Source organism: Sarcophilus harrisii, chromosome 1 (assembly GCF_902635505.1).
Source record: "Sarcophilus harrisii chromosome 1, mSarHar1.11, whole genome shotgun sequence".
In the NCBI taxonomy this organism is placed as follows: Eukaryota; Metazoa; Chordata; class Mammalia; order Dasyuromorphia; family Dasyuridae; genus Sarcophilus; species Sarcophilus harrisii.
The window spans coordinates 478991887-479016799 of NC_045426.1; the positions used below are offsets into that span (position 1 = coordinate 478991887).

At 33.8% G+C, this 24913-nt stretch overlaps 1 protein-coding gene across 1 annotated transcript in view; it reads left to right on the plus strand.

Annotated features, from left to right (window-relative positions):
• Nucleotides 1-24913, plus strand: part of CCDC178 (coiled-coil domain containing 178) — a 610238-nt gene that overhangs the window by 98810 nt on the left and 486515 nt on the right. The window contains exons 9-10 of the mRNA XM_031946472.1: nucleotides 5134-5354; nucleotides 22746-22888. Of these exons, the coding sequence (XP_031802332.1) occupies nucleotides 5134-5354; nucleotides 22746-22888 (364 nt within the window). The remainder of the gene's footprint in view (nucleotides 1-5133; nucleotides 5355-22745; nucleotides 22889-24913) is intronic.

Below are 24913 nucleotides of genomic sequence, written 5' to 3' on the forward strand. Positions count from 1 at the left end.
ATTAAAGCCATTTCTAGTCATATGGAAAAATCTTCTAAATCATTATTGATTAGAGAAATGCAAATTCAGACAAGTCTGAGGAACTACACACTTCTCAGATTGGCTAAGATTAAAAGAAAAGATAATGATAAATGTTGGAGGGGATGTGGGCAAACTGGAACACTAATACATTGTTGTGGAGTTGCCCAAAGGACTACCAAAATGTGCATACCCTTTGACCCAGAAGTGTTTCCATGGGGTCTGTATCCCAAAGATACCATAAAAAATGTAAAAGGACCCATGTGTTAAAAAAAATTTTTTTTAGAGTGGCAAGAAATTGGAAACTGAGGGGATGCCCATCAGTTGGGGAATGGCTGAATCAGTTATGGTATATGAATGTCATAGAATATCATTGTTCCATAAGAAATGATCAGCAGGATGATTTCAGAAAGACCTGGAGAGACTTACATGAATTGATGTTCGGTGAAGTGTGTAGAACCAAGAGATCATTGTGCACAGCAACAACATTATAGGAGGATCAGTTTGACTGTTCTCTTCTCAACAATGAGGTAATTCAGGCCAGTTCCAATGATCTTGTGATGAAGAGAGAAATCTGCATCCAGAGAGAGGGCTGTGGGAACTGAATGTGGATCACAACATAGCATTTTTTTTTTGTTGTTGTTTGTTTGCATTTTGTTTTCTTTTAATTTTTTCCTCTTTGATCTGATTTTTCTTGTGCAGCACAATAATTGTGGAAGTATGTATTGAAGAATTGCACATGTTTAACATACATTGGATTAATTGCTAATGGGGAGCAAAAGAAGGGGGGATTTGGGATACAAGTTTTTGGAAGGGAGAATGTTGAAAACTATCTTTGCATGTATTTTGAAAATAAAAAGCTATTATTAAAATTAAAAAAAATTGCTTTGAGAAAACATTCACAGCTAAGGAGTGCTTAGTGTGGACTACATACAATATTTTGTATGTATGTATACAGACAATATTTTGATGTATGTCTTTTATAACTTTTATTTTAGTAATAGCATTGTTATTATTTAAGGAGTGGGGGAAGTAGTATTGCATAATGAAAAATTGCTTTAAACTTTTTTTCTTTTATTCCAGTTGCTGAATCATCATTCATCCCCTAGTGGCTGATGTCTTAGTAGCACTGTCTTGGACTTGATTTTTTTTCTTTCTCAACATTCTTGAATTTAGGAGCTTCATCAGCTTCTAAGGGTACAACTATTATGTCCCTACAGATGACATCCAGGTCCAATGTGCAACCCTAGTCTCATTATCCTTAGTTGTAATCCAGCACCACTAAATGCCCATTGGACATTTCCATCTGATTGTTTTATAGGTATCTCAAAACTCTTTCTGTTCAAACCAGAACTCATCTTTCTTGCTCCCTTAACCCCTTCTTTCTTCCATGCTTCTCTATTTTTGTTGTGAGTGCCACTATACAGGTTCATTAACCTTAAAATCATCCTCAAACCATTATCCCTCATTGCCCTTCTTCGTACTCCATTTCCAGCTAGTTACAAAGGTTTGTCACTTCTTTTTTCACAGCTTATCTCATATCCATCCTTTATTTATCATCTGGACTATTCAAATAGCCTCCCAAGCCTTTAGTTTCTCACTTTTATTATTTATTTTCTGCTGCCAGATAGATAATCCTAAAGCACAGATTTGACTGTATCACTTCTGTGTTCAAGAAACTCCAGGGAACCATAGTTGATTCTAATATAAAATAAAACACTCTTCTCCTTGGTTTACAAAGTCTGTCACAATCTGGCTCTGGTCAGATTGGTCACATATTCTGAGATTGCTAGGATGGTTGTATATTCCTCTCTTTCATATATTCTCTATTCAAATTAAACTGGTCATTTTGATGTTTTTTGCATTTGACATTCTGTTCCTAATCTCCATATTTTTGCAAAGGTGTTCTTTCAACTATATCTTGAGCTTGATAAGCAAACTGTCTTTGTCTTCATCCAAATCACTGATAAATGTAGTAACAGAACTGCCCCTCCTCCTCCCAAAAAATATCCCTTGGACACTTCCTTGAAAACCAAAGATACCAAATGGTCATTTATTAAATTAGAAAACCATGAATGAGTTTTTAAAGATCTGATACACATTTTTCATATTTTAAAAATAAATTATATGGATAACTTTTATTTTAACATTACTTATATTTGCTACTGTATTCTTTCTTCTACTGCCTTCCAGAGTCAACTATTCTACTTCCTTCCAGTCATCTATAATGATAACATATATATGTCATTAAGTATTTAAATTATATATAATGTCCTAATATATGTAATAATAGATGATATTCTAGTAATATATAATCTTAATATAATATCCAATAAAACAAAAATATAACAAAACAGATTATATAATTATATAAGCGATATAATAAAATAAATTACAAATAATAAAATTATGAAGGAAAAAAAATTGAATAAAACTAAATGATGTGTTACAGATATCTGGAGTTATATGCAGTATCTTATAGAGTCACCTTTTACCCTTACAAAGGAGAGAAGAGTGCTGTCTTCTCATAGCTGTTATTTGGGGCTAAGTTTGGTTAAGAACATTCTATAACATTGTTTTGATTGTTTTATTATTGTTATTTTCATAGATATTTTTGAGTTACATATATTGTTCCCTCATTATTTTATTATACATTAGTTCATATTAATCTTTCCATATTTCTCTGTATACATCATATTCACCATTTCTTATAATATAGTAGTTTTCTATCATATCCATATACAATAGCTTGTTTAGCTATTCTACAATTGATTGTCATTTCCTTTGTTTTCAGTTTTGTGTTGCCACTTAAAGTATTGCTATAAATATTTAGGTGTATATGGGGTTTTCCTTTTTATCAGTGATCTCAAGGAATAGGCTTACCAGTGGAATCTCTGGGTCAAAAGGTGTGCCCAATTTAGTTGTTTTCTTTGCAAATTTCTTTCCAGAATATTTGTGTCAATTAATAGCTCTACCATATGTGCCTACATTTCTACAATCTCTACAATGCTGACCTTATTCCCATCTTTGTTAAATCCTTGAAGAGCATACAAAATTCTTTTAACAAATATTAATGGACTAAGAAAAGTGATCTAAGGTCCATTAAACACAAATTTCTGTAAAATTCCAAGGGGAAAAAAAAACCAGAACAATAGCAAATCAGTTCAAAATGATTCAAAAGAAAAATTAAATCTAAATAAGAAGAAATTAGAATGGAACAAAGGTCAGATTATAGCTTTCAAAGCAGAAATAATTAGTAGATTGTAAAAACTTAAACCAACAGTGTTGAATTTCTCTAGAGAAGAGAATCAATTTTGATTATAGAAATTAAGAACAGGAGGAAAACCCTGGCATAAGAGAAATAAAATGGAATAATTTAAAAAAGAATATATGATCTCAATGCCAAATACAATAACTGATCCCAAAGTGATGTTAACAAAGATAATTAAGGATTATAGATCTCCTAGAACAAACAAACCCTGACACTATAAAGTGGAAATACAAGAATCTTCAGTACTTCTGAATAAGGGAAAGCAAAATAATCAGATTGCCTCTAGAAGCACACGCACACACACACACACACACACCCCTTACACTACAAACTATAAGACACCATTATTTAAATTTGGGAAAACTGAGTGACTTTCACATGGCTATCTGATTGGGAAGGGAAGTTCTTCTGTGTTCTTAAAACTGAAAGGAAAACCTCAAAAGCAATAAAATGCTTGTTTGATATTTCTGGTACCATCACACTTCTTGGGGGTGAACCTTCACTTTGCTTCTGCCTCTCTGTGTATATGTCTTTGCATGTGTAGTTCTCAGATATCCTTCACCTTCACCTTGCATTTCCTGTTGTTTCATTGCTTCAGCCAATGTTCTAGATTGTGGTTGCTATTAAACCAGATAGTTTCTTTGTAGGTGCCTATGCTTTTTCCCCTCTGACCTTTTAAAATATAACTGGAACAAATATAACATCAAAAATAATTTAATAACTTTCCTTAGTGTGCTTTCCCCCCACTGTTATGTATGCAAATAAGGTGCTACTTTTGTATTAATTTCACAATCACTGATTACATTATTTCTAGAAACCAAGGACCAATTAGATCATTAATTGCTAGTGTATTTTCAAAAAGAATGACAAAGATGTTCACATTATTAGTTATAGTTTCAAATTAAATTTGAAATTTGTTTTAAATATTTAAAGAAAATGAGAGAATAATTCATTTTTGAAAAGTTTAAGCTTCAGAAATTTACCAGTATATCTCTGAATTGGATAAAACATTGTATTGTTTGTACCAGAATCACTTTTAAGTTTTTTACCACAAAATGTCAAATATTATATTTTCCCTTTTTATTTTTTGTAGAAGTGAAAAATGCTTGTGTGCCCAAGTGCCAAATATTAGACCTCTTTACCAAGTAGATATACTTTTTATGAAAAATAGAAATCTAAATTAAGTGAGGTATTTTCAAAATATAAGGGAAACCTACTAAATCCTAAAATAGTTAAGATTTATCCATTCTATTTTTAATCAAATACTCTTTTAGTTTAAATATGTAATATTAATTGTACAATTTATGACTAGTAGGCTTTAAATTTGGACTGAAACTTTTCCTTAAAATTTTGTTGCTATGATATTTTATTATTGATATATTTAGATATATAAATAATCAGTTGAGAAAAATTTCTAAGTAACTGGAATTACAGAGGCAGAAAGGAATCTGCAGCTTCTATATGCTGGACCTGGAATCAGGTAGATATGAGCTCAAACATGGCACCTATTAGCTCTGTGACCCTGGGCTAAGAACCTCTTGTCTGCCTCAATTCTCCCACTAAATGGGAATAATAGCAGCAGCTACCTCCCAGATAATATTAATATTACATATTTCCTAGAAGATCTCATAGGTTTTTGAAACTGAACATAATAAAATAGTTCATTGTAATATGAAAAAAATGTTTTGTAATAGGTTTCTCATCTTAAATGTGATAAAATAATTTTTAAAAAGTCCCAAAATAATACTTTGATTTTAATAACAAAAGTTAATTTTCTCCTATATTTTAACAAGAAGAGGTTTCAAAATTGATTCTCCTGCCATTTTACTCATTTGACTTAACAGAACATGAGACTTGTTCATCAGAAATCCTGGAATTACAGGGGAATCTTGAGAAGGAAATGCAGAAGTTAAAGAAGCTTAAGAATCTAGTGTCCAAGGAGGAAGCAACTACTATGACACTTAAAAGAGATGTACAATTCATGAAGGAACATAAGCCCCTGCTGGAAGAAAAGCTGTTTGTAGAAACAGAAATCTTGAGGAAGTTATATGAGAAAAGAGATGAGGTAAATGTAAATTCAGCATTATCGTGTTGCAAAATATTTTTAGTTGGGTAGAACTGATGTTTCCTCCAACTGTTTGATTTGCCTTTGAAAACTGAATTGCCATGTGTTTTCTCAAAGGAATGTTATTATTTTAATGTAAATATTCACAAATGTTTGACAATCATTTGAAATGTTTACCCCACATTTATTAGTCTTCTATCATGCTCAAGAAATAATTAGCAACTGAGAGATTAGTCCTTTCCCAACCTTTAAAATACTTGTTAAAAATTGTAATTGAATTTGGAGTAAAGGCAACATAATTACAAACTTTAAGAATTCATAAAATTTTTAATGGAGTAGTTTAATGATTGATTATAATTGAGTCACTCTTTCATTGATTATATGTACATGTCTCCAAAACACATAGTTAATAGTTCTTTCTATTCATTTCTCCATTTCCAGTTTTAAATATTACAAAAGAAAACCTATTTGGGAATTTTTAATAATTATTTTTGTTCTTCCTGTTGCTTTTTAAAACCATAAAATGTTATCTGCAGAAGGACTTAGATTTTTGAGACATAGGTGAATGGTTTTAGAGCTGGAGGGGACCTTGAATAATTTTGCAGATGTTACCTACCACCCATGCTGATTTTAGCCTTCTTTGATTTACTATCTCTTAGATAGATACAAATTGAGATTAAGAATTACTTGAATGTGGGACATTTAGGAATCTGTGTTCTTACTGTTTATTTTACTTAGTATTTTCACACATTTTCTTAATCTCAGATCAATTCTAGATGTAAGTGGGGCAGCTGTTATTCCTATTTTAATCTAACAATATGAATCAGTTTGTAAATGGCAGTGCTGCATATGTTCATGAAGGACTTCTTTTTCAGAAATTGTTGCCTTTCATATAATTCAAACATACAGGATTATATTCTCTTTAGTTCCACTTTGCCCTTTGGTTTTAAGAGATTTTGGCGGTTGCTTTTGAGATTTCTAGAGATATGCTGTCTAGATTCTTTTTTTGATCATAGCATTTAGGTAGTACAATAATTCTTAATTTTTTTCCTCATCAGCCTCTTCATTTTTGCTATTAAATCAATTATGTTTTTTCTGTTTTTTCAGTCTTTTGACTTTGTTTTTATTTTTTATCATCTCATGGAATCTTTGGCTTTTATTTGGTATATTCTAGTTTTCAAAGAGCTTGTTATTTGGGCAAACTTTTGTACTTCTTGAGCAAAACTATTAATCACATTTCCAATTCTTTCTTCCATAGCTCTCATTGCTTTTCTAATTATTTCTTCTGGTAGTGTGATTAAAAAGAAAAGCTGAAGTCTTCCACCAGTATAGTTTTATTATCTATTTCTTTCTATAACTCATTCAATTTCTTCAAAAGTTTAGATGCTATATCATTTGGTACATTTCTGTTAAGTATTGATATAATTTCATTGTCTGTAATACTGTCCAGGAAGATATAGTTTTCTTCTTTATCTCCTTTAACTAGATCTAATTTTGCTTTTGCTTTATTCAGTATCATGATTGCTACTCCTACTTTCTTTGCTTCAGCTGAAGCATATCTTCTCCTCCAGCGCCTTACCTTTATCCTATGTGTATCTCTCTGCTTCATGTGTTTCTTTTAAAAAAAAAATTCTCTAGTAAATTAATTTATTTTTAATACACATTGCTTTGTGAACCATGTTAGGAGAGAAAAATCAGATCAAAAGGGGAAAACCATGGGAGAGGAAAAAAAAAGAGAGAGAGAGAGAAAAGAAGTGAATGTAGCATGTGTTGATTTACATTCAGTCTCCTTCATCCTTTTTCTGGATGCAGATGGCATTTTCTGTCCAAAGTCTTTCGGAATTGCTTTGGATCACTGAACCACTGAAAAGAATCCAATCATTCATAGGTGATCATTACACATTCTTGCTGTTATTGTGTACAATGTATTTCTGGTTCTGCTTGCTTCACTCAGCATCAGCTCATGTAAATCTTTCCAGGCCTTTCTAAAATCAGTTTGTTCATCATTTTTTAAAAATAGAACAATAATATTCCATTACCAGGTTGCTGTGGAAATAGGGTTTCTCTGCCCATGGGCCCCAGGGATAGAGTCTTGCTCTTGGCCAGCACCAGGAAAAGACTTCTCTACTGGTCAGCAGTAGTTTTAAGGCCTTGCTGGTGGCTGGTTCTGGGAGTGGGCTGCTGGGATAGGACCTTGTTATGTTGCACAAGACTGCTCACTTGCTAAGGGGTTTGCAAGAAGGTAGGGCCTCATTAATGCCGTGAGCATGATCAAAAATCCAAGACTACCCCAAAAAGTCTCTGGAGTGGGTGGAGAAGTGTTCATTGTATTCCTACAGGAAGTGGGAAACTCCTTATGGTGAAGGAGTGTGCTGGTTCCCAGAGGTGTGTTGTTTATATGCAATTATCTATTCAACATGCTTACTTCTCATTCGTCTTTGCCAGGTCACTGACCCCAATTGGTTTGAGCCAGATCAGGAAGACTGTAGGTGAAGAGGATATAGGGAGCCATTTCTGATTGATCTGATCCACCTGTTAAGCAACTTTGTTGATTATTATCAATTTTGGATTTCTTGGATAATCTTGAATAATCAATTCTTGGAATTCTAGCTCTGTGGAAAACAAAAATGTTTTGTTGTCCCATCATAGGGCCCATCTATTACACCGGTGTATTGACCAAAACTTAGTGGCTTGCTGCAGGCTTCCTGCTGTGAAGCTTGTTACTGTTGACCATACTCTCCTCTCACCCTAGTGAAACAGACTTTTCTTATTGGCTCATAAGCTGCAACTCTGCTGCTAGATCAATTGTGAGGGGGTTTTCTAGTTGTTTGAAGGGGAATTTGGGACAACTCTGAAGAGTTACTTTCTCACTGTCATCTTGGTCCCATCTTGTCTCTCTTAATTGTTTGTTTTTGTTTTTTTTAAATCAATCAATTAATTAATTATTATTATTTTTTTTTTTTTTGCTGAGGCAATTGGGGTTAAGTGACTTGCCCAGGGTCACACAGCTAGAAAGTGTTAAGTGTCTAAGACTAGATTTGAACTCAGGTCTTCCTGACTTCGGGACTGGTTCTCTATCCATTGCACCACCTAGCTGCCCCCTCTTATTTGGTTTTTAAAATAATTTTTCTATCATTCTGAAACATTTCTTTAGTTGGTCTAGGAATTTTTGTAGCATTTGTGACCAATATGCTTATTTTTTTCTTTTGATGTTTTGTTAGTAGATGTCTTTTGGGTTTGTATCTAAAGTTTTATTGTCACTGTAGAAAATTTTTATGGTTAGTTTCTTTTTATGTTAGCTATTTTTTCCCAGCCTAAATCTTGAATTTCTCCTTTATGATAGGGTTTGGTTCTATTCACCTTCATGGGGGCTAGGGAGAGGAGAAAATGTGGCTGGTCTGAGTTTCTGTAGTTCTTGTTTGGGATTTTTTTTTTTTAATGATTCCATGGTGAAATGATCTGGATAGATTATAATCACTGATCTTCTTATTATGGACCTTAACCAGATAGTACCTCCACTCCACTGGGGCTACAACTGCTGCCTTCTGCCTTAAAACCTTGAAACATCTGAAACTAGTTAAGGAGCTACTAAATTGTGCCTGATCTTGTGCCCATTGCTAGCAGAGAGGTCCTCAAGGATCTTTGTTGTTAGTCTCCTTAACAGACCTGTATGTTGGGTGCACCTGATACCTTGCTGCTGTTGTAACTACTACTCTAAGACTCACGGATGATACTGCTCCTATGTATCCTACTAACCCTTGGTTCCAGTTTATCTTCATCCCAATTTCCACAGACTTCTTTTGTCTTCCTAAACTGCACTGGGATTGAAAAATGATTTACTGTGACTTTTTTTGATTTTTTTTTCCACTTAGAAATAGATTTGTTGTTATTTGTGGTGGCTTTGGGGAAAGTTTGGCAATCATCATCTTACATTCCATTTTCCTGACTCAACCCCCTGAAGTTCCCTTCTGAATATAGCCCTGAAATAATCATGAATTATTCAAATTCCCTTTCAATAAAACACAAAGGTCTTTCTGTAGACATTATGAAAAATTCACTGTCATTGTAAAATTTGATCATTGCCGATGATGGAGTTTTGTGTGTTTTTTCTCCCAATCATTGCTTTGTTGTTGATATCCAGAAATTCTGGATAATTTTCTTGTGGCTTTTTTTTTCTCTTGCATTATGACATTGACTTTTTGGTTTATTGCATTCTCTTAGAAGATCCAGGATCCATAATTTATCTCTGTGTGTCCTATCTTTAAGAGCAGTCAATCTGGTTTATAAAGAATTTATGTGCTCACTCATTTATTTATTTCTAATCTGTCAAAGTTTCTTCCCTTTCTCTCCTTTTTGTTTTGCAAATCTGGTAATCTTTATCACTTTGATAGAGACTTTTTTCTGTTGCTGATTCAATATTTTTTAAGCTTGCTAAATAAAATAATATTATCAGTTGAAAACTCTTAATTTCTAATAATTTTTCATTCAAATCTCTCTCATATCATCCAAGAGTGTATTACTATTATTTCATCCTATGGACTAAAAGGTCTATGGGATGTTTTTTTTTTTTTTTTTATCAAGCTTTAGTTAACTTTCTTTCATAATATCATTGTAATAATACTTTATATTCTTTTCATTCATCTTTCTTTTTATATTAGGTCCTTGTCTATCTGTTTTCAGATGGAATTTTATAGAGATGTTTACTTATAATCTCCCGCTCCAAGGCTACTGATAGCAAAGGCCATACATACCAATCTTCCCTGGATAGACATGGAGATGAGTCCGATATTAAGGTGCCAAACAGCCTTTCTTTATTGGTGTTCTCAGCAGGGGTTAGCAGGAAGCAAGAACAGGTGTATGTATGTATGTCTCTGCATCTCTCTCTCTCTTTCTCTCTCTCTCTCTCTCTCTCTCTCTCTCTCTCTCTCTCTCTCTCTCTCTCTCTCTCTCTCTGTCTCTCTCTCTCTCTCTCTCTCTCTCTCTCTCTCTCCATCTCTGCTCTCTACTTCTCTCTACATGCTTCTTCACTTATGGCAAAGCTGGCCATTTATATTTACTCTCCTATGTGTTACCCTGTGTCTAGCCCACTCAGCACTGTATAAGTGGATCCACAGAAGGGAGATGCCTGGAGTTAGTGCTGTGTCCTAAGAAAAGATTTAACACCTGTAAGACACAACCTCCGCCTCAGAGGTTAATCCCCCTTCTACCTCGTGGTTCCACCCTATCAGCTGACATGGCATACATGGCAATTCTCAGAGGGAAAGTCTCTAACATTTACTCTTGACACCCTTAAAGTTTCAGCCATTTTTTTTTTTTTTTTTTTTTGGTATTCTCTTTAAGAATGGAGGCTTTCTGGCCACCATTCTTTGTTGGTGGCTAAATGTAGGGAGGATATAAAGATTTTTTATCTAGGTCCATGATCTGAGTAACCTGAAGAGAAAGAATTGTGTTGGAATGGCCTCAGCTGGGCTTCAGTCATTTTACTTCTGGCCCAATATAGCAATCCATGTTCCAACTTCACCTGGTTTTTCATTATTCTTTGCCTTCTCTGTCCTAGTTTGGCAGAACAGGATACTCTTGCTTCTTGCAAGATCAGGTTAGACTGGACTCTGTTCCAGCAGAGCCACGTAGCTTTATGGAGGTCATTAATCTATGTCTGAGCTCAATAAAAGGGTTTATGTCTTCAGTCCTCTTCTACTTTAGCTGGGCAGAGTCAGTGAGTCATTTAGTAGTGTCATAGGATGAATCTCTCCTCAAGTCATGAGTTAGCTTATTCTGTAGAAATGAAGAGTGGAAGGACAGTGGTTCTAGGTAATATGTCAGGTATTTAGTTCTATCGTGTCAGTTCCTAGGATTTTACCTTCTATCTTTCTTCTGTGGATTTAGCTGTGATTATGCTATATCTGTCCATTTTTTGGGGAAAGGTAAAGGTTTGAAGATGATTCGAGAATGTCTTATTGGCCACATTACCCTGATATTGCTGATGCTTGCATTTTAAAAGTTACTTTCTAGTATTGTCACAAATTTTAGAATAACATTTTGTACATTTTTTTTAGAAAAAATGTTGCACAGATTAAAGTACTTAAGATACAATGGTTCATAAAACAAAAAAAGTTTAATAGCTACTGGACTAGTTTCTTATGCATGTAATTTGATCATGTCACAGAGCTACTTCAAAAGTCCTAGGAAACCATACCTCCTTATAGGTCTTCAGAAATATTCATGTACACACACACATACAAATACACACAATTTCTACTTCATTTTTAAAAGAATCCTCAAATCAGCACTTTTGACAAAATTTCTTCTCTACTTTTCCATGGCCTTGTGAATGTGCTGAATATGCTTCCATCTCCATTTGTCTCTCCCAAACTGAAGTCTACAAATACTTGTTTGTTGCCTTTGCATTTTAATTCATCACAAGCTTCATGACTTGTAAACATATGTTATAACTTGATGAAGTTTGTTGCTGAAAGAATTTTTTTTCTTTGTAATCTGCTTGATTTAGGGGAAAAAAAGAGCAGATATACCCAGGCTGTTTCTGTACTCTTTCTTCAGTCTCATGGAGGACTGAGTGATTAATTTGACAAAAGAAGATTAAACATTGGTGTTATTGGATAGGAGTTCAAATCTTGGCTGAGTCACTTACTATCCAATAGCCTCATGCAAACCACTTTACTTCATATGTAAAGTGAAGAGGCCAGACCAGTTCCCTTCTAGCTCAAGTTCTATGATCCTGTCATATATTTTCTCATTATATCACTGTCTTTCTAGTAAAATTAGAGGTAATTATTGTAATGTAATATATAACTAATATAATATGACATGACATGACATGATATAATATGATATGAAATAATCTAATAAGACATAGTATTATATCTGTTCTTATGAGAGAAGTAGTGTGATGTAGTGGATGGGGAGCTCATCTCGAAGCCATAAGACTAGGACCCAATGCAGCCTCTGACATTTACTGGTGTGAGATTCTGAGTAAATCATTTAACCACTTAGGACTCTGGACAATTCTTTAATGCTATAAGTTTCAGAGAAAGTGCTGATTTGCATTCATATTGGGAATTTCCTCACCTCAGGAGATTCCAATCCCTTTGAAGTTGTAGGTCTAGTCCCTGACTTTATTAACATGAAAATATAAACTTAAAAAAACAGCCATTAAATAAAGTTCAATAAGCTTAATCATGTGGTAATTAATTGTGGATTGTGGCTTAACTATATGGTAAAAGTGGGGCATACAAAGAAAGGTAAAAGACAGTATTTGAGAAATTGTGAGAAATTCACAGTCTATTAGTTGAAACAATAGCAAACAACTGTAGGATAAATTGGAACTAATTGATCAAAGCTGGGCACTAGCATTAAGGGGGTTTCAGAAAAGCTGCTTTAAGAAGGTGGGATTTTAGCCAAGACTTGAAGGAAGCCAGAAGGCACAGATGATAAAGGAGAGAATTCTAGGTATAGGAAACAACTAGAGAAAATAATTGGGAGATGAAATATCTTGTAAGGAACATCCAAGAACTCAGTATCATTGGATTGCTCTCTCTCTCTCTCTCTCTCTCTCTCTCTCTCTCTGTGTGTGTGTGTGTGTGTGTGTGTATGTGTGCAGCATAAGAAGCATTGTAAGGGGGAGAGGCAATGAAATATTTTGAATGGCAAATGCTGCTGTTCAGTCATTCAGTCATATCCTACTCTTTGTGTATCCATGGACCATAGTACACCAAGCCCTTCTATCTTCCAGTCTGTCGAGTCTCAAAGTTAGTGTCTAAGTTCATATTTGTGATTTGTTATACTATGTGCCCGTCTCACCCTCTGCCATTTCCTTTTTCTTTTGCCTTTAATTTTTCCCAATATCAAGGTCTTTTCCAGTGACCTGTCTTCTCAGTATGTGACCAAAAAGTAATTAAGACTCTGCTTCAGTATTTGACCTTTCCATAAATAGCCTGAATGAATTTCTTTAAGCATTGACTGATTTGACCTTCTTGTCAACCAAGGGACTCTCCAAAGTCTTCTCTAGCACCGTAGTTTGAAAGCATGACTTCTGCTTTGGTCAGCTTTTCTTTTAGTCCAAATATCACAGCCATACATTACTATTGGAAAAGCCATGGCTTTGAATATATGAATTTTGATGTCTCTACTTTTTAGTATTCTATCCAGATTTACCATAGTTTTTCTCCCAAGGAATAAGCATCTTTTAATTTCAAGGCTGCAGTTGCTGTCTATACTGATCTTTGAGCCCAAGAAAATAAAATCTGATACTGCCCAGTATGAGGAGATCATTTGTCAAGATTTTAGTGTTTTTGAGGTTAATGGAGAATTTTATATATAATCCTTGACATAATAGGGAACTATAAGGCTTATTGAGGAGGCCATCATGGGGTTAATTAGACCTAGGCTTTAGAGCTTTAAAAACTTTAAACTTTATTTACACTTAAAAATAGAATCATAGAATGTTGGAGCTAGAAATGACATTATGGACTATTAAACTCCCTACAATTGCAAGTTGCACTTTTTTTCTTTCAATGGTATTTTATTTTTTCAAATACATGCAAAGATAGTTTTCAATATTCACCTTGCAAAACCTTGTATTCCAAATTTTTCTCTTTCTCCTTCCCTTTCCACCTCCCCACGACAGCAGGAAATTTGATACAGGTTAAATTAATGCAATTCTTCTAAACATGTTTCTATATTTGTCATGCTGTGGGGAAAAAATTAGGTCAAAAGGGGAAAAAACAGATAAAGGGGAAAAGAAGCAAGCAAATAATAACAACAAAAATTATGCTTTGAGTCACGTTTATTAGAATTGCCTTGAGTTACCTCATTGTTGAAAAGAACCCACTCCATCTCAGTTGATCATCACATAATCTTGTTGTTACTATGTACAATATTCTCTTGGTTCTGCTCATTTCATTTATTATCAGTTCATGTAAGTCTTTCCAGGTTTTTCTGAAATCAGCCTACTCATTATTTCTTTTTTCTCTTTTTTTTTGTCCATATACATACATGCATGTATTTTATAATAGCTTTGTATTTTTCAAAATACATGCAAAGATGTCTTCCATCATTCACCCCTGGAAAACATTGTGTTCCAAATGTTTCTCACTCCCTATTCTTATATCCCCTCCCCTAGACAGCAAATCAATATAGATTAAACATGTACAAATCTTCTAAACATATTTCCACATTTATCATGCTACATAAGAAAAATCAGACCAAAAAGGGAAAAAATGAAAAAGAAAAAAACAAGCAAACAACAATAACAAAAAGATGAAAATTTTATGTTGTAGTCCACATTCAGTCCCCATAGTCCTCTCTCTTCATGTAGATGGATCTCTCAATCACAAGTCAATTGGGACTGGCCTGAATTATCTCATTGTTGAAAAGAGCCAAGTCTATCAGTATTTACCATCCATATAATCTTGTTGTTTGTTACTGTGTACAATGTCCTCATATTTTTACTCACTTCACTTAGCATCAGTTCATGTAAGTCTCTCCAGGCTTTCTGAAATTATTCTGGTGATTGTTTCTTATAGAACAATAATATTTAATTATATTCATATGCCGTAACTGATTCACACTTTCCCCAACTCATGGACATACATTCAGTTTCCAGTTTCTTGTCACTACAAAAAGGCTACTACAAACATTTTTGTATATGTGGGTTCTTTTCCTTCTTTCATGATTTCTTTGGGATATAGACCCATTCAGAGACACTGATGGATCAAAGAATATGCATAGTTTGATAGCCCTTTAGGTATAGTTCTAAATTGCTATCAAGAATAGTTAGATCATTTCACAATTCTACTAACAAGGAATTAGTGTCCCAGTTTCCCCACATCACCTGCAACATTCATTATTATCTTTTCTTGTCATATTATGCAACCTTAGAGGCATGAAGTAGTTTCTCAGAGTTGTCTTAATTTGCATTTCTCTAATCATTAGTGATTTGGAGCATTTTTCCATATGATTATAAATGGCTTTAATTTTGTCATCTGAAAATTGTCTGTACATATCCTTTGATCACTCAAGCATTGGAAAATGGCTTGTGTTCTTATAAATTTGAGTCAGTTCTCTATATGTTTCAGAAATGAGGCCTTTATCAGCAACATTGGCTGTAAAAAAAATTTGTTTCCCATCTTTTTGCTTCCCTTTTAATCTTGGTTGCATTGATTTTGTTTGTGGAAAACATTTTTAATTTAATGTAATCAGAATGAATTATTTTGCATTTCATAATGTTCTCCAGTTCTTCTTTGGCCATAAATTCATTTCTTCTCCACATATCTGAAAGGCAGACTATCCCTTGTTCTCCTAATTTGCTTATGATTTTACCTTTTTTGTCTAAATCATGAACTTACTTTGACCTAATATTGGTATGTTAGATGTTGGTCAATGCCTTGTTTCTTCCATAATATTTCCCAGTTTTCTCTGTAATTTTTGTCAAATAGTGAGTTCTTTTCCCAGTAGCTGGAGTCTTTAACTTTATCAAACCCTATGTTACTATAATCATTGACTATTGTGTCTTGTGACCCAAACCTGTTTCATTGATCTACTACTGTATTTCTTATCCAGTACCATATCGTTTTGATGACTGCTGCTTTATAACACAGTTTTAAGTTTGGTATAGGTAGGCCATCTTTCCTTGCTTTTTTTTCCCCCATTAATTCCCTTGAAATTCTTTACCTTTTGTTCTTCCAGAAGACTTTTGTAATTATTTTTTCTATCCCTCTAAAGTAATTTCTTGGCAGTATGATTGGCATGGCACTGAATAAGTAGAATAATGTAGGTAGAATTTTCATTATTATTTTATTAGCTTGATCTGTATACAAGCACTCAATATTCTTCCAGTTGTGTAGATCTTATTTTATTTGTGTGAAAAATGTTTTGCCATTGTGTTCATACTGTTCCTGGCTTTGTTTTGGTAGGTAGACTCCCAAATATTTTATATTATCTACAGTTATTTTAAATACAATTTCTCTATCTTTTGTTGCTGGGTTTTGTTGATAGCATAGAAATGTTGATGATTTATGTGAGTTTACTTTCTATCCTGAAATATTGCTAAAGCTTTTAATTATTTCTAAGAGATTTTAATTTATTCTCTAGGATTCTCTACCATCAAGGCCTCAGCAAAGAGTGATAGTTTTGTTTTCTTATTACCTACTTATAGTCTTTCAGTTTCTTTTTATTTTATTTCTAAAGCTAACATTTCTAGTACAGTATTGAATAATAATGGTTGTAAAGGGTAAGTTTATTTCACCACAATCCCATAAATTTTGGTACATGGTCTCATTATTGTCATTCTCTTGGATGAAATTATCGATTATTTTTATGATTTGTTTTTGACCCATTCATTTTTAAGATTAGATTATTTAGTTTCCATTTAATTTTTTATCTATTTTTCCATAGTCCTTTATTACACATACATTTTATTGCATCATGATCTGAAAAGGGTATATTTATTATTTCTGCCTCTCTGCATTTGATTGTGAGGTCAGTTTTTTGTAGGTACCACGTACTACTGAGCAAAAGGTAAACTTTGTTTTATACATTCAAATTTCTTCAAATTTCATATTATACATAACTTTTCTAAAATTCCATTCACCTCGTTAACTTTTTTTCTTGTTTATTTTGTGGTTAGATTTATCTAGTTCTGATTGAAGAAGGTTGAGATTCCACACTAGTATAGTTTTGTTGCCTGTTTCTTCTTTCAACTCACTTAACTTGTCTTCTACAAATTTGAATGCTGTACCACTTGGTTCATATATGTTTAGTATTAGTTTTACTTCAGTATCTCTTTTTATCTATTAGCAAGATGTAGTTTCCTTCCTTATCTATTTTAATTAGATATATTTTTATTTTTGCCTGATCTGAGATCAGGATTCTTACCCCTATTTTTAATTTTTACTTCAGCTCTTTATATTCTGCTCCAGCCTTTTACCTTTACCCCATTTGCATCTTTCTAATTCAAATATGTTTGTTGTAAACAACATATTGTAGAATTCTGGCTTTTCATCTACTCTTCTGTCTGCTTCTGTTTTATGAGAGGGTTCATCCCATTCATATTCACAGTTATATTTCCCACCATCCTATTTTTCTCAAGTTACACTTTTCTCTCTCCTTTCACTATTTCCTTCCCCATCAGTAGTTTGCTTCTGACTACTACTTGTCTCAATCTGCCCTCCTTTTTTTCAGGTCTCCCCCTTTTTAAAAATCCCTTTCCCCTTCTACTTCTGCCCTCCCTTCTATTAGGTTTCCCTTTTCTTCCCCCCCCCCCATGACAAATTTCTATGCCAAACTATGTATGTATGTTATTCCCTCTTAGTTTATATTATTCTAAGTTCTATGAGATTAAGGTTCAAATAATGCTCATCCCACTCCCTTTTTTCCCTCAAGTATAATAGGTCTTTTGTGTCTCTTCATGTGATATAGTTTATTCCATTTTACCTTTTACTTTCCTCTTCTCCCAGGACAATTCTTTTTCCACACCAATTTCTTTTTCATATCATCACATTAAAGTCAATTTATACTTACACCCTTTAGTGTATCCCTTCTAACTGCCCTGACAAAATACATTTTTCAAAAGTTATACATATAATCTTCCAATGTAGAGTTGTAAATGTTTTAATCTTCAAAAAACACAATTTTTTTCTTCAGTTTACCTTTTTATACTTCTATTCAGTGTTTGGAGATCAAATTTTCTGTTCAGTTCTGGTCTTTTCATCAGAAATGACTGAAAATCCCGTAATTCATTGAATATCCTTTTTTTTTCTCCTGAAAGATGATGCTTAATTTTTCTGGGCTGTTGATTCTTAGTTATAGTCCCAAGTTCCTTTGCCTTCCATAATATCATATTCTAGGCCCTTTCATCCTTTAAAGTGGAAGGTGTTAGGTCCTGAGTAATCTTGATTGTGGTTCCTTGACATTTGAATTATTTCTTTCTGGCTGCTTGCAGTATTTTCTCCTTGATGTGATAATTTTAGAATTTAGCTACAATATTCCTTGGAGTTTTCACTTTAGGGTCTCTTTCAGGAGGTGATCAGTGGATCTTTCAAAGATTATTTTATCCTCTGGTTCTAAGATATCAGGCAGTTTTACTTGATGATTTCTTGAAAGATGCTGTCTAGGCTCTTTTTTTTTTTTTCATTGTGGCTTTCAGTTGGTCCAATAATTCTTAGATTATCTTTCTTAGATGTATTTTCCAGGTCAGTTGTTTTTCCAGTGGGGTATTTTACATTTTATTTTTTCATTTAAAAAAATTTGTTTAACTGATTCTTGATTTTTCATTTAGTCATTCACTTTAATTTGTCCAGTTCTAATTTTTAGTGAATTATTTTCTTCACTTAGCATTTTTAAAAACTCCTTTTGTATTTGAAAGCCAATTGAACTTGCAAAAATTGTTTTGTTTGGTGGATTTTTTCCCATTTTGCTCATTTTATTTTTAAGAAGTTGCTTCAGTATATTTTTTCCATTTCGCTAAATTTATTTTTTAAGGAGTTGTTTTCTTCAGTCAATTTCTGTGGTTCCTCTTCCAAGCTGTTGGCTTCCCTCTCCCCACCCAACTCTCATAACTCTTCTATATAGCTCTTATTTCTTTTCCCCATTTTTCTTCTATCTCTATTTTAAGATCCTTTTTGAACTCTTCCAAGAGAGCCTTTTGAACTGGAGACCAGTTCATATTTCCCTTTGAGGCTTCATCTAAAGACATTTTTCCTTTGCTGTCCTCTTCTGGAATTGTGTTTTGATTTTCTCTGTCTCCATATTAGCTTTCTATAGTCAGAGCTCTTGTTGCTTTTTTATTCTTTTTTAAAAGTTAACTTGTGCTCCTAGGGTACAGAGGAGATTGTCCCAATCATCCTCTGCTGGGTAATGGAGGGGCCATCTACAGACCATACTTGGAGTTTGTGATGTTGTAGACTTCCCCACTGTGCTGGATGGGCCTGACCAAGTCCTTCCTGTTATTTGGGGGCAACATTTGTATTCTGTGGTTTTGTTGGAGGTCCTACAGCTGTTCTGCTGATCTTATGGCTTTTTAAATCAGAACAGAGTAGCCAATGCTGCTCCTTGCTAGGCCTATTCTGAACTGTGTTCTCCCCTGCCCAATTAAGACAGACTTTTCCTGAAGTCCTTCCAAGATATCTTAAGCTGAACAATTATTATACCCCAAATGTTTTTGGGTTCTGTCACTCCAAATTCTATTCAGAGGCTTGATCTAGTGTTGATTCTGAGGGACTTCTCAGCCAGGAAGAGCTCAGGCAAAGTCCTGTCTACTCTCCGTCATCTTGGCTCTGCCCATTTCCTTCATTTTAAACATGGTGAAAGAAATCCAGAAAAATGATAATGCAGTTGGGAAGTGGTAGAAATGTGACCATAGGCCCTACACAAGTTGCATTCCTTCCTTCCTTCCTTCCTTCCTTCCTTCCTTCCTCCCTCCCTCCCTCCCTGCCTTCCTCCCTCCTTCCCTGCCTTCCTCCCTCCCTCCCTCCCTTTCTTCCTTCTTCCCTTCCTGCCTTCCTTCTGCCTTTTATTACTCATTGAAAGTATGGCAGATAGGAATTATCTTCCATCACACACCATATTTTAACAGTATTTCTTTTTTATCTTTATATTTTGTTTTATTTTTTATCAATATGGGCACCTCCTCTCTTTTTGCAGCTCATATTTGGATCTTTTTATCTTTTGTACTTCTTGTCTATGTCCTTCCATAGTTACTTTAAAAAGTACCTATGTAACACTCAAATGTCTTCCTCCAAGCATTTAATTTTGCCTAATATCAGAGTCATACTCAGTTTACCCATATGACAGATCTGATTCTTGCCATGTGACCAGTCCATTCCCTTTCCAATCATATATGATGCATAATGAAATCTTTTATGATACTTCTTATCCCACACCTTCACTGTTCTTGTGTACTTGCCAAATATTTTTCCTTTGGCCTTTTGGGTGACTTATAGAGTGATGTTTCTTTATTATGACTCTAATGAGTTTAGATCACCTTTGTTATCAAGAAGAGGACTCAGAAATAATGTTTTCTCCTCTAGATGTTTTACCTATCACTCTTTATTCCTCTGCTAGGTGGGTACAATACTAAACTTGAAGTCAGAAAGATCTGAGTTCAAATTGCATATATTTGAATTCACTTCATTCAAACTTAAAATTAAAGTAAAATGTACTAATTGGGAGACAGCTAGGTGGCACAGAGAGCCTGCAGTCAGGACAACCTGAGTCCAAATCTCTACTCACACACTTACTAGCTATGACTTCAGGATAGTCATTTAATTCTTTTTGTCTTAATTTCCTCATCTGTGAAATGAGCAGAGGAAGGAAATCTACTTTAGTAACTCTTCCAAGAAAACCCCAAATGGGGTCATAGAGAGTTGGACTACCAAATTTATTACTTATCATTCTCACCTCCTCTCAAGGTCTTTTTTTTTTTTTTTTATCACGCTGGTCCATGTTGATCTCTTTTCTTTCCTTACATTCATAGCTCATATTTTCATTGGATAGACTCTTTATGATAGATATAAATAAAAGCTCCATGGAATGAGCAAGCAATGATGTACAAGTTGGGATCTGTACAACAGGAAGGAATACAGCTAAGTTCTAGTTAGTGATTAGTACAGATAATGAAGCTGTTAATGTGATTGCATTATTCAAGCTCCCTCTACATATTTCCATTGGACTAGAACCAATTGCTACATTTTGGGGATGTTCAGTTGTTTTTGCAATTTTGTCTGACTCTTTGTGACCCCCTTAGGGTTTTTGGGGGGATGGTTTGCTATTTCATTCTCTAGTTCCTTTTACAGTTGTGGAAACTGAGGCAAGCAGGGTAAAGTGACATCCAAGATCACACAGTTATTGTCTAAGATTAAATTTGAACTCAGTTCTTCCTGATTGTAGCTCTTATATTCAATGATAGTTGTCTCCCAATTAGTACATTTTACTTTAATTTTAAGTTTGAATAGAGTGAATTCAAATATATACATTTCAGGGACTTCTACTGATAGGTTCCTAGCTATGACAACATCAGTGATCAGTGGTGTATTGGGAATATTTAACATTTCATAATAATCATTTGAATATTGCATTTTATTCTAGTTTGCAATTTTCCTTAATTGTAAAACTTTTATAAATAGCTATTTTTTTTTTTTACAAAAGTGAATCTGATCTGTGCCAAAAGGCTATAAATTCTTGCATATCCTTTGACCTAACAATACCACTAATAGGTATGAATATCAAAAGAAATTTTTAAAAAAGGGAAATGACCTATATGTACAAAAATATTCATAGCATCTCTCTTCTCAGGGCAAAAAAATTGGAAATTGAGGGGATGCCCATCAATTGGGGAATGACTCAATAAACTGTGGTATGTGTTTGTGATAGAATTTTATTGTTAAAAAAACATGGAAAATGTTAACTGAACTAAAGAAAAGTGAAGTGGACTATATACAAAGTCATAGCAGTATTCTGGAGTAACCAAGTGTAAATGACTTTGCTATTCTCAGTAGAACAATCATCCACGACTACTCTGAAGAACTTATAATGAAAAGTCCTCTCTGTACCTGGAGAAGAAACTGATTGTGTCTGAATATAAGTGAAGCATTAAAAAAAAGAATAAATCTGAGAGTAGTGACTTTATCATATATTTCTCTTGTGTCCCCAGATGTGTGGTACAGATGCTCAGTATATGATTGTTGAGTTGAATTATGGATCCACATCTCATTAATCAACTAACCATCAAACACTTACCAAGCATCTACTTTGCACAGAGTCCACTATGCTATATAGAAGCATATATAACTGATGGTAATATAAGAAAAAAAGCAAAGTAGTTCTTGCTTTCAGGGAACTTACATTCTAATAGGTGAGATGACTGAAAACACTACATACAAAATACTTACTAATCAGATGCAAAGTGAACTGGAAAGGAAAGTCTCTACTTGCTGGGGGACCAGGAAAGACTTGGAATGGAAAGAACTCTGGAGTTCTGTTGGAATTCAGGGATTGAAAAAGGCTGAAGTGAGGAAAGGGAATGTTCCAGAAATGACAGCCAGGGAAAAGACACAGAAAATGAATGTTTGTGTGTGTGTGTGTGTGTGTGTGTGTGTGTGTGTGTGTGTAAGAGAGAGAGAGAGAGAGAGAGAGACAGACATTGCTAAATGATAGCAGACATTATGGAGCAGAATGTGTAAGAGGGCTGCAAAGGCTGCAAAGATAGATTAAAAAAAAAGGAATATAGAGTATAATCTTGAGTATGTATATTTTTTTGTCTTGCAAAGCAAATAATAATTTCAAATTATTTTCCTGAGATTTTTCATTTGTATGTATCAATAGCTCACTTATAATAATAATAAGATGTTTTAATGAGCATTTGTTTTTCTTTTTCAGGCATTAGCATCATGCCAGGCAGTTCGGGATGCACTGGACCAGATTTTGTTTCAGTATCAATTAACCATTAGAATGTCTAAAAAAGAAAAAGAAAGAATGGTCAGAGATCTAAAAGTAGCTGAAGAAAACTTAGATCGCACTGAGTAAGAACAATTTTTTTCTCTAGAACAGTAACATTGAGTCTTTATAGAATTCTTCTTAGCATTTTAATAATATCTTTTTTAAAAATGAAAAATAGGTTTTAAAATCATTAGTCATAAATATGTTATTTTATCTGACAATTTAAAAAATAATTTAAATGAGAGTGTAAACATGAACTATTTTGCTCAAAATCTTTAGCAAAGAGAATTAACAACAGCAACAAGTATTTTTTATTTTAAAACTTTCTGACATCCTCTCCCTCTTTTGGGTGGCTGTGCTTCTTACCTCGACCTCTGCCACTCCAGTACAAAGCATTCAGTTTCTTGGGAGATATAGGACTTATTTCCCTTTGGGATCTCAGTTTTGAAAAGGAAGAGTTGCTCCTTATTACCCCAGAGTAAGAATAAAAGTCCAAGAATGGTCCTAATTTCCATAATACATCATTTCTTACATTTTTCTTCCAAAAAGATCATAGCATGATAACACCAAGGTACATTTATTGGTTATTAGATCCAAGCTCCTCATTTTACAGATAAGAAAACTGAGGCCCATATAGGAAGCTTACTATATTTATTTGGAAATTGGGGCAGAAGAGGTTTGGAGAGAGGGATGAGAAGAGGGAGAGGATTCCACTGTTCTTATTCCAAATCCAGCATTAAATTTTTGTGTATTATGGGCATAATCCATAGATTAATAATTTTATATAATTAAATTTTAAATAATTAAATAATCCATAGATAAAATACCTCTATAATTACATGATTTCCCATCATATGACTTCTGAGGGACATATAATTACCCAGGAACTTAGGTTTTGCATTATTTGCTAACCTTGTACAGAGGGAGAAATTCAAAATATTTGGCTTTATTGAGCTGAAATTATGCCACAAGAAGAAGTAGTTTGTGTTCCTGGGACCAGAAACCAATTTACAACTTGGCAGGACTTTTTTTTTTTATGTTATATACTGAATACATTTTCTTTATTGTATGTATATGTGTGTGGGTGTATACTTATTTTTGGCATTCACTTTTGAATTTTTAACATTTTAAAAACATTTTTATTTTTTTATTTTTTAATAACTTTTTATTGACAGAACCCATGCCAGGGTAATTTTTTACAAGATTATCCCTTGCACTCACTTCTGTTCCGATTTTTCCCCTCCCTCCCTCAACCCCCTCCCCCACATGGCAAGCAGTCCTATACATGTTAAATAGGTTACAATAGATCTTAGATACAATATACATGTGCAGAACCGAACAGTTCTCTTGTTGCTCAGGGAGAATTGGATTTAGAAGGTATAAATAACCCGGGAAGGAGAACAAAAATGCAAGCAGTTTACATTCATTTCCTAGTGTTCTTTCTTTTGGTGTAGCTGCTTCTGTCCATCCTTTGGGAGGACTTTTAAAAATTTTCTGTTAAAAGTTTTCTGAAAGGGATTTGGAAATGACTTGCCAAAAGTATGATTTATGCTCACTTTTCCAAAAACATTTTGGGAGTTAGGAAGGAGGAATTACTATAATGAAATTATGAGCAAAACACATAGGAAGCAATTACTGTCTGACACTTTGTACATGAAAGGGAAAACAAGATGAAAGTGATTATGGCATTTATATAGCACCCACTATGTGCTAGGGACTAGCTAAACACTTTTTTTTTAAAAAAATAAGATATCATTTGATCCTCACATCAACACCACAAGGTCGATGCTATTATTATGTCCATTTTACAACTGAAGAAACTTTTTTTTAACATAATAAAAAACAATTACACTAGTCACATTTTGCTTATATCTAGAATATTCCATATTCAAAGAAATTTCATTTATTGTTTTCCAAGAATAAAGTCCCTTAGATAAGTTCTTCACTGTTTTGATGGAACAAAACCGGCTTATGTTATTTTAAAAAATTTATTGTTGCATGCCCAATTACATTTTCTCTTATTGTAGAAGTCATTCCAGGAGAAGAGATCTGATTAAAGTAAAAATGAATATCTGAGTAGTAGCACCTCATCATTATAATTATATATA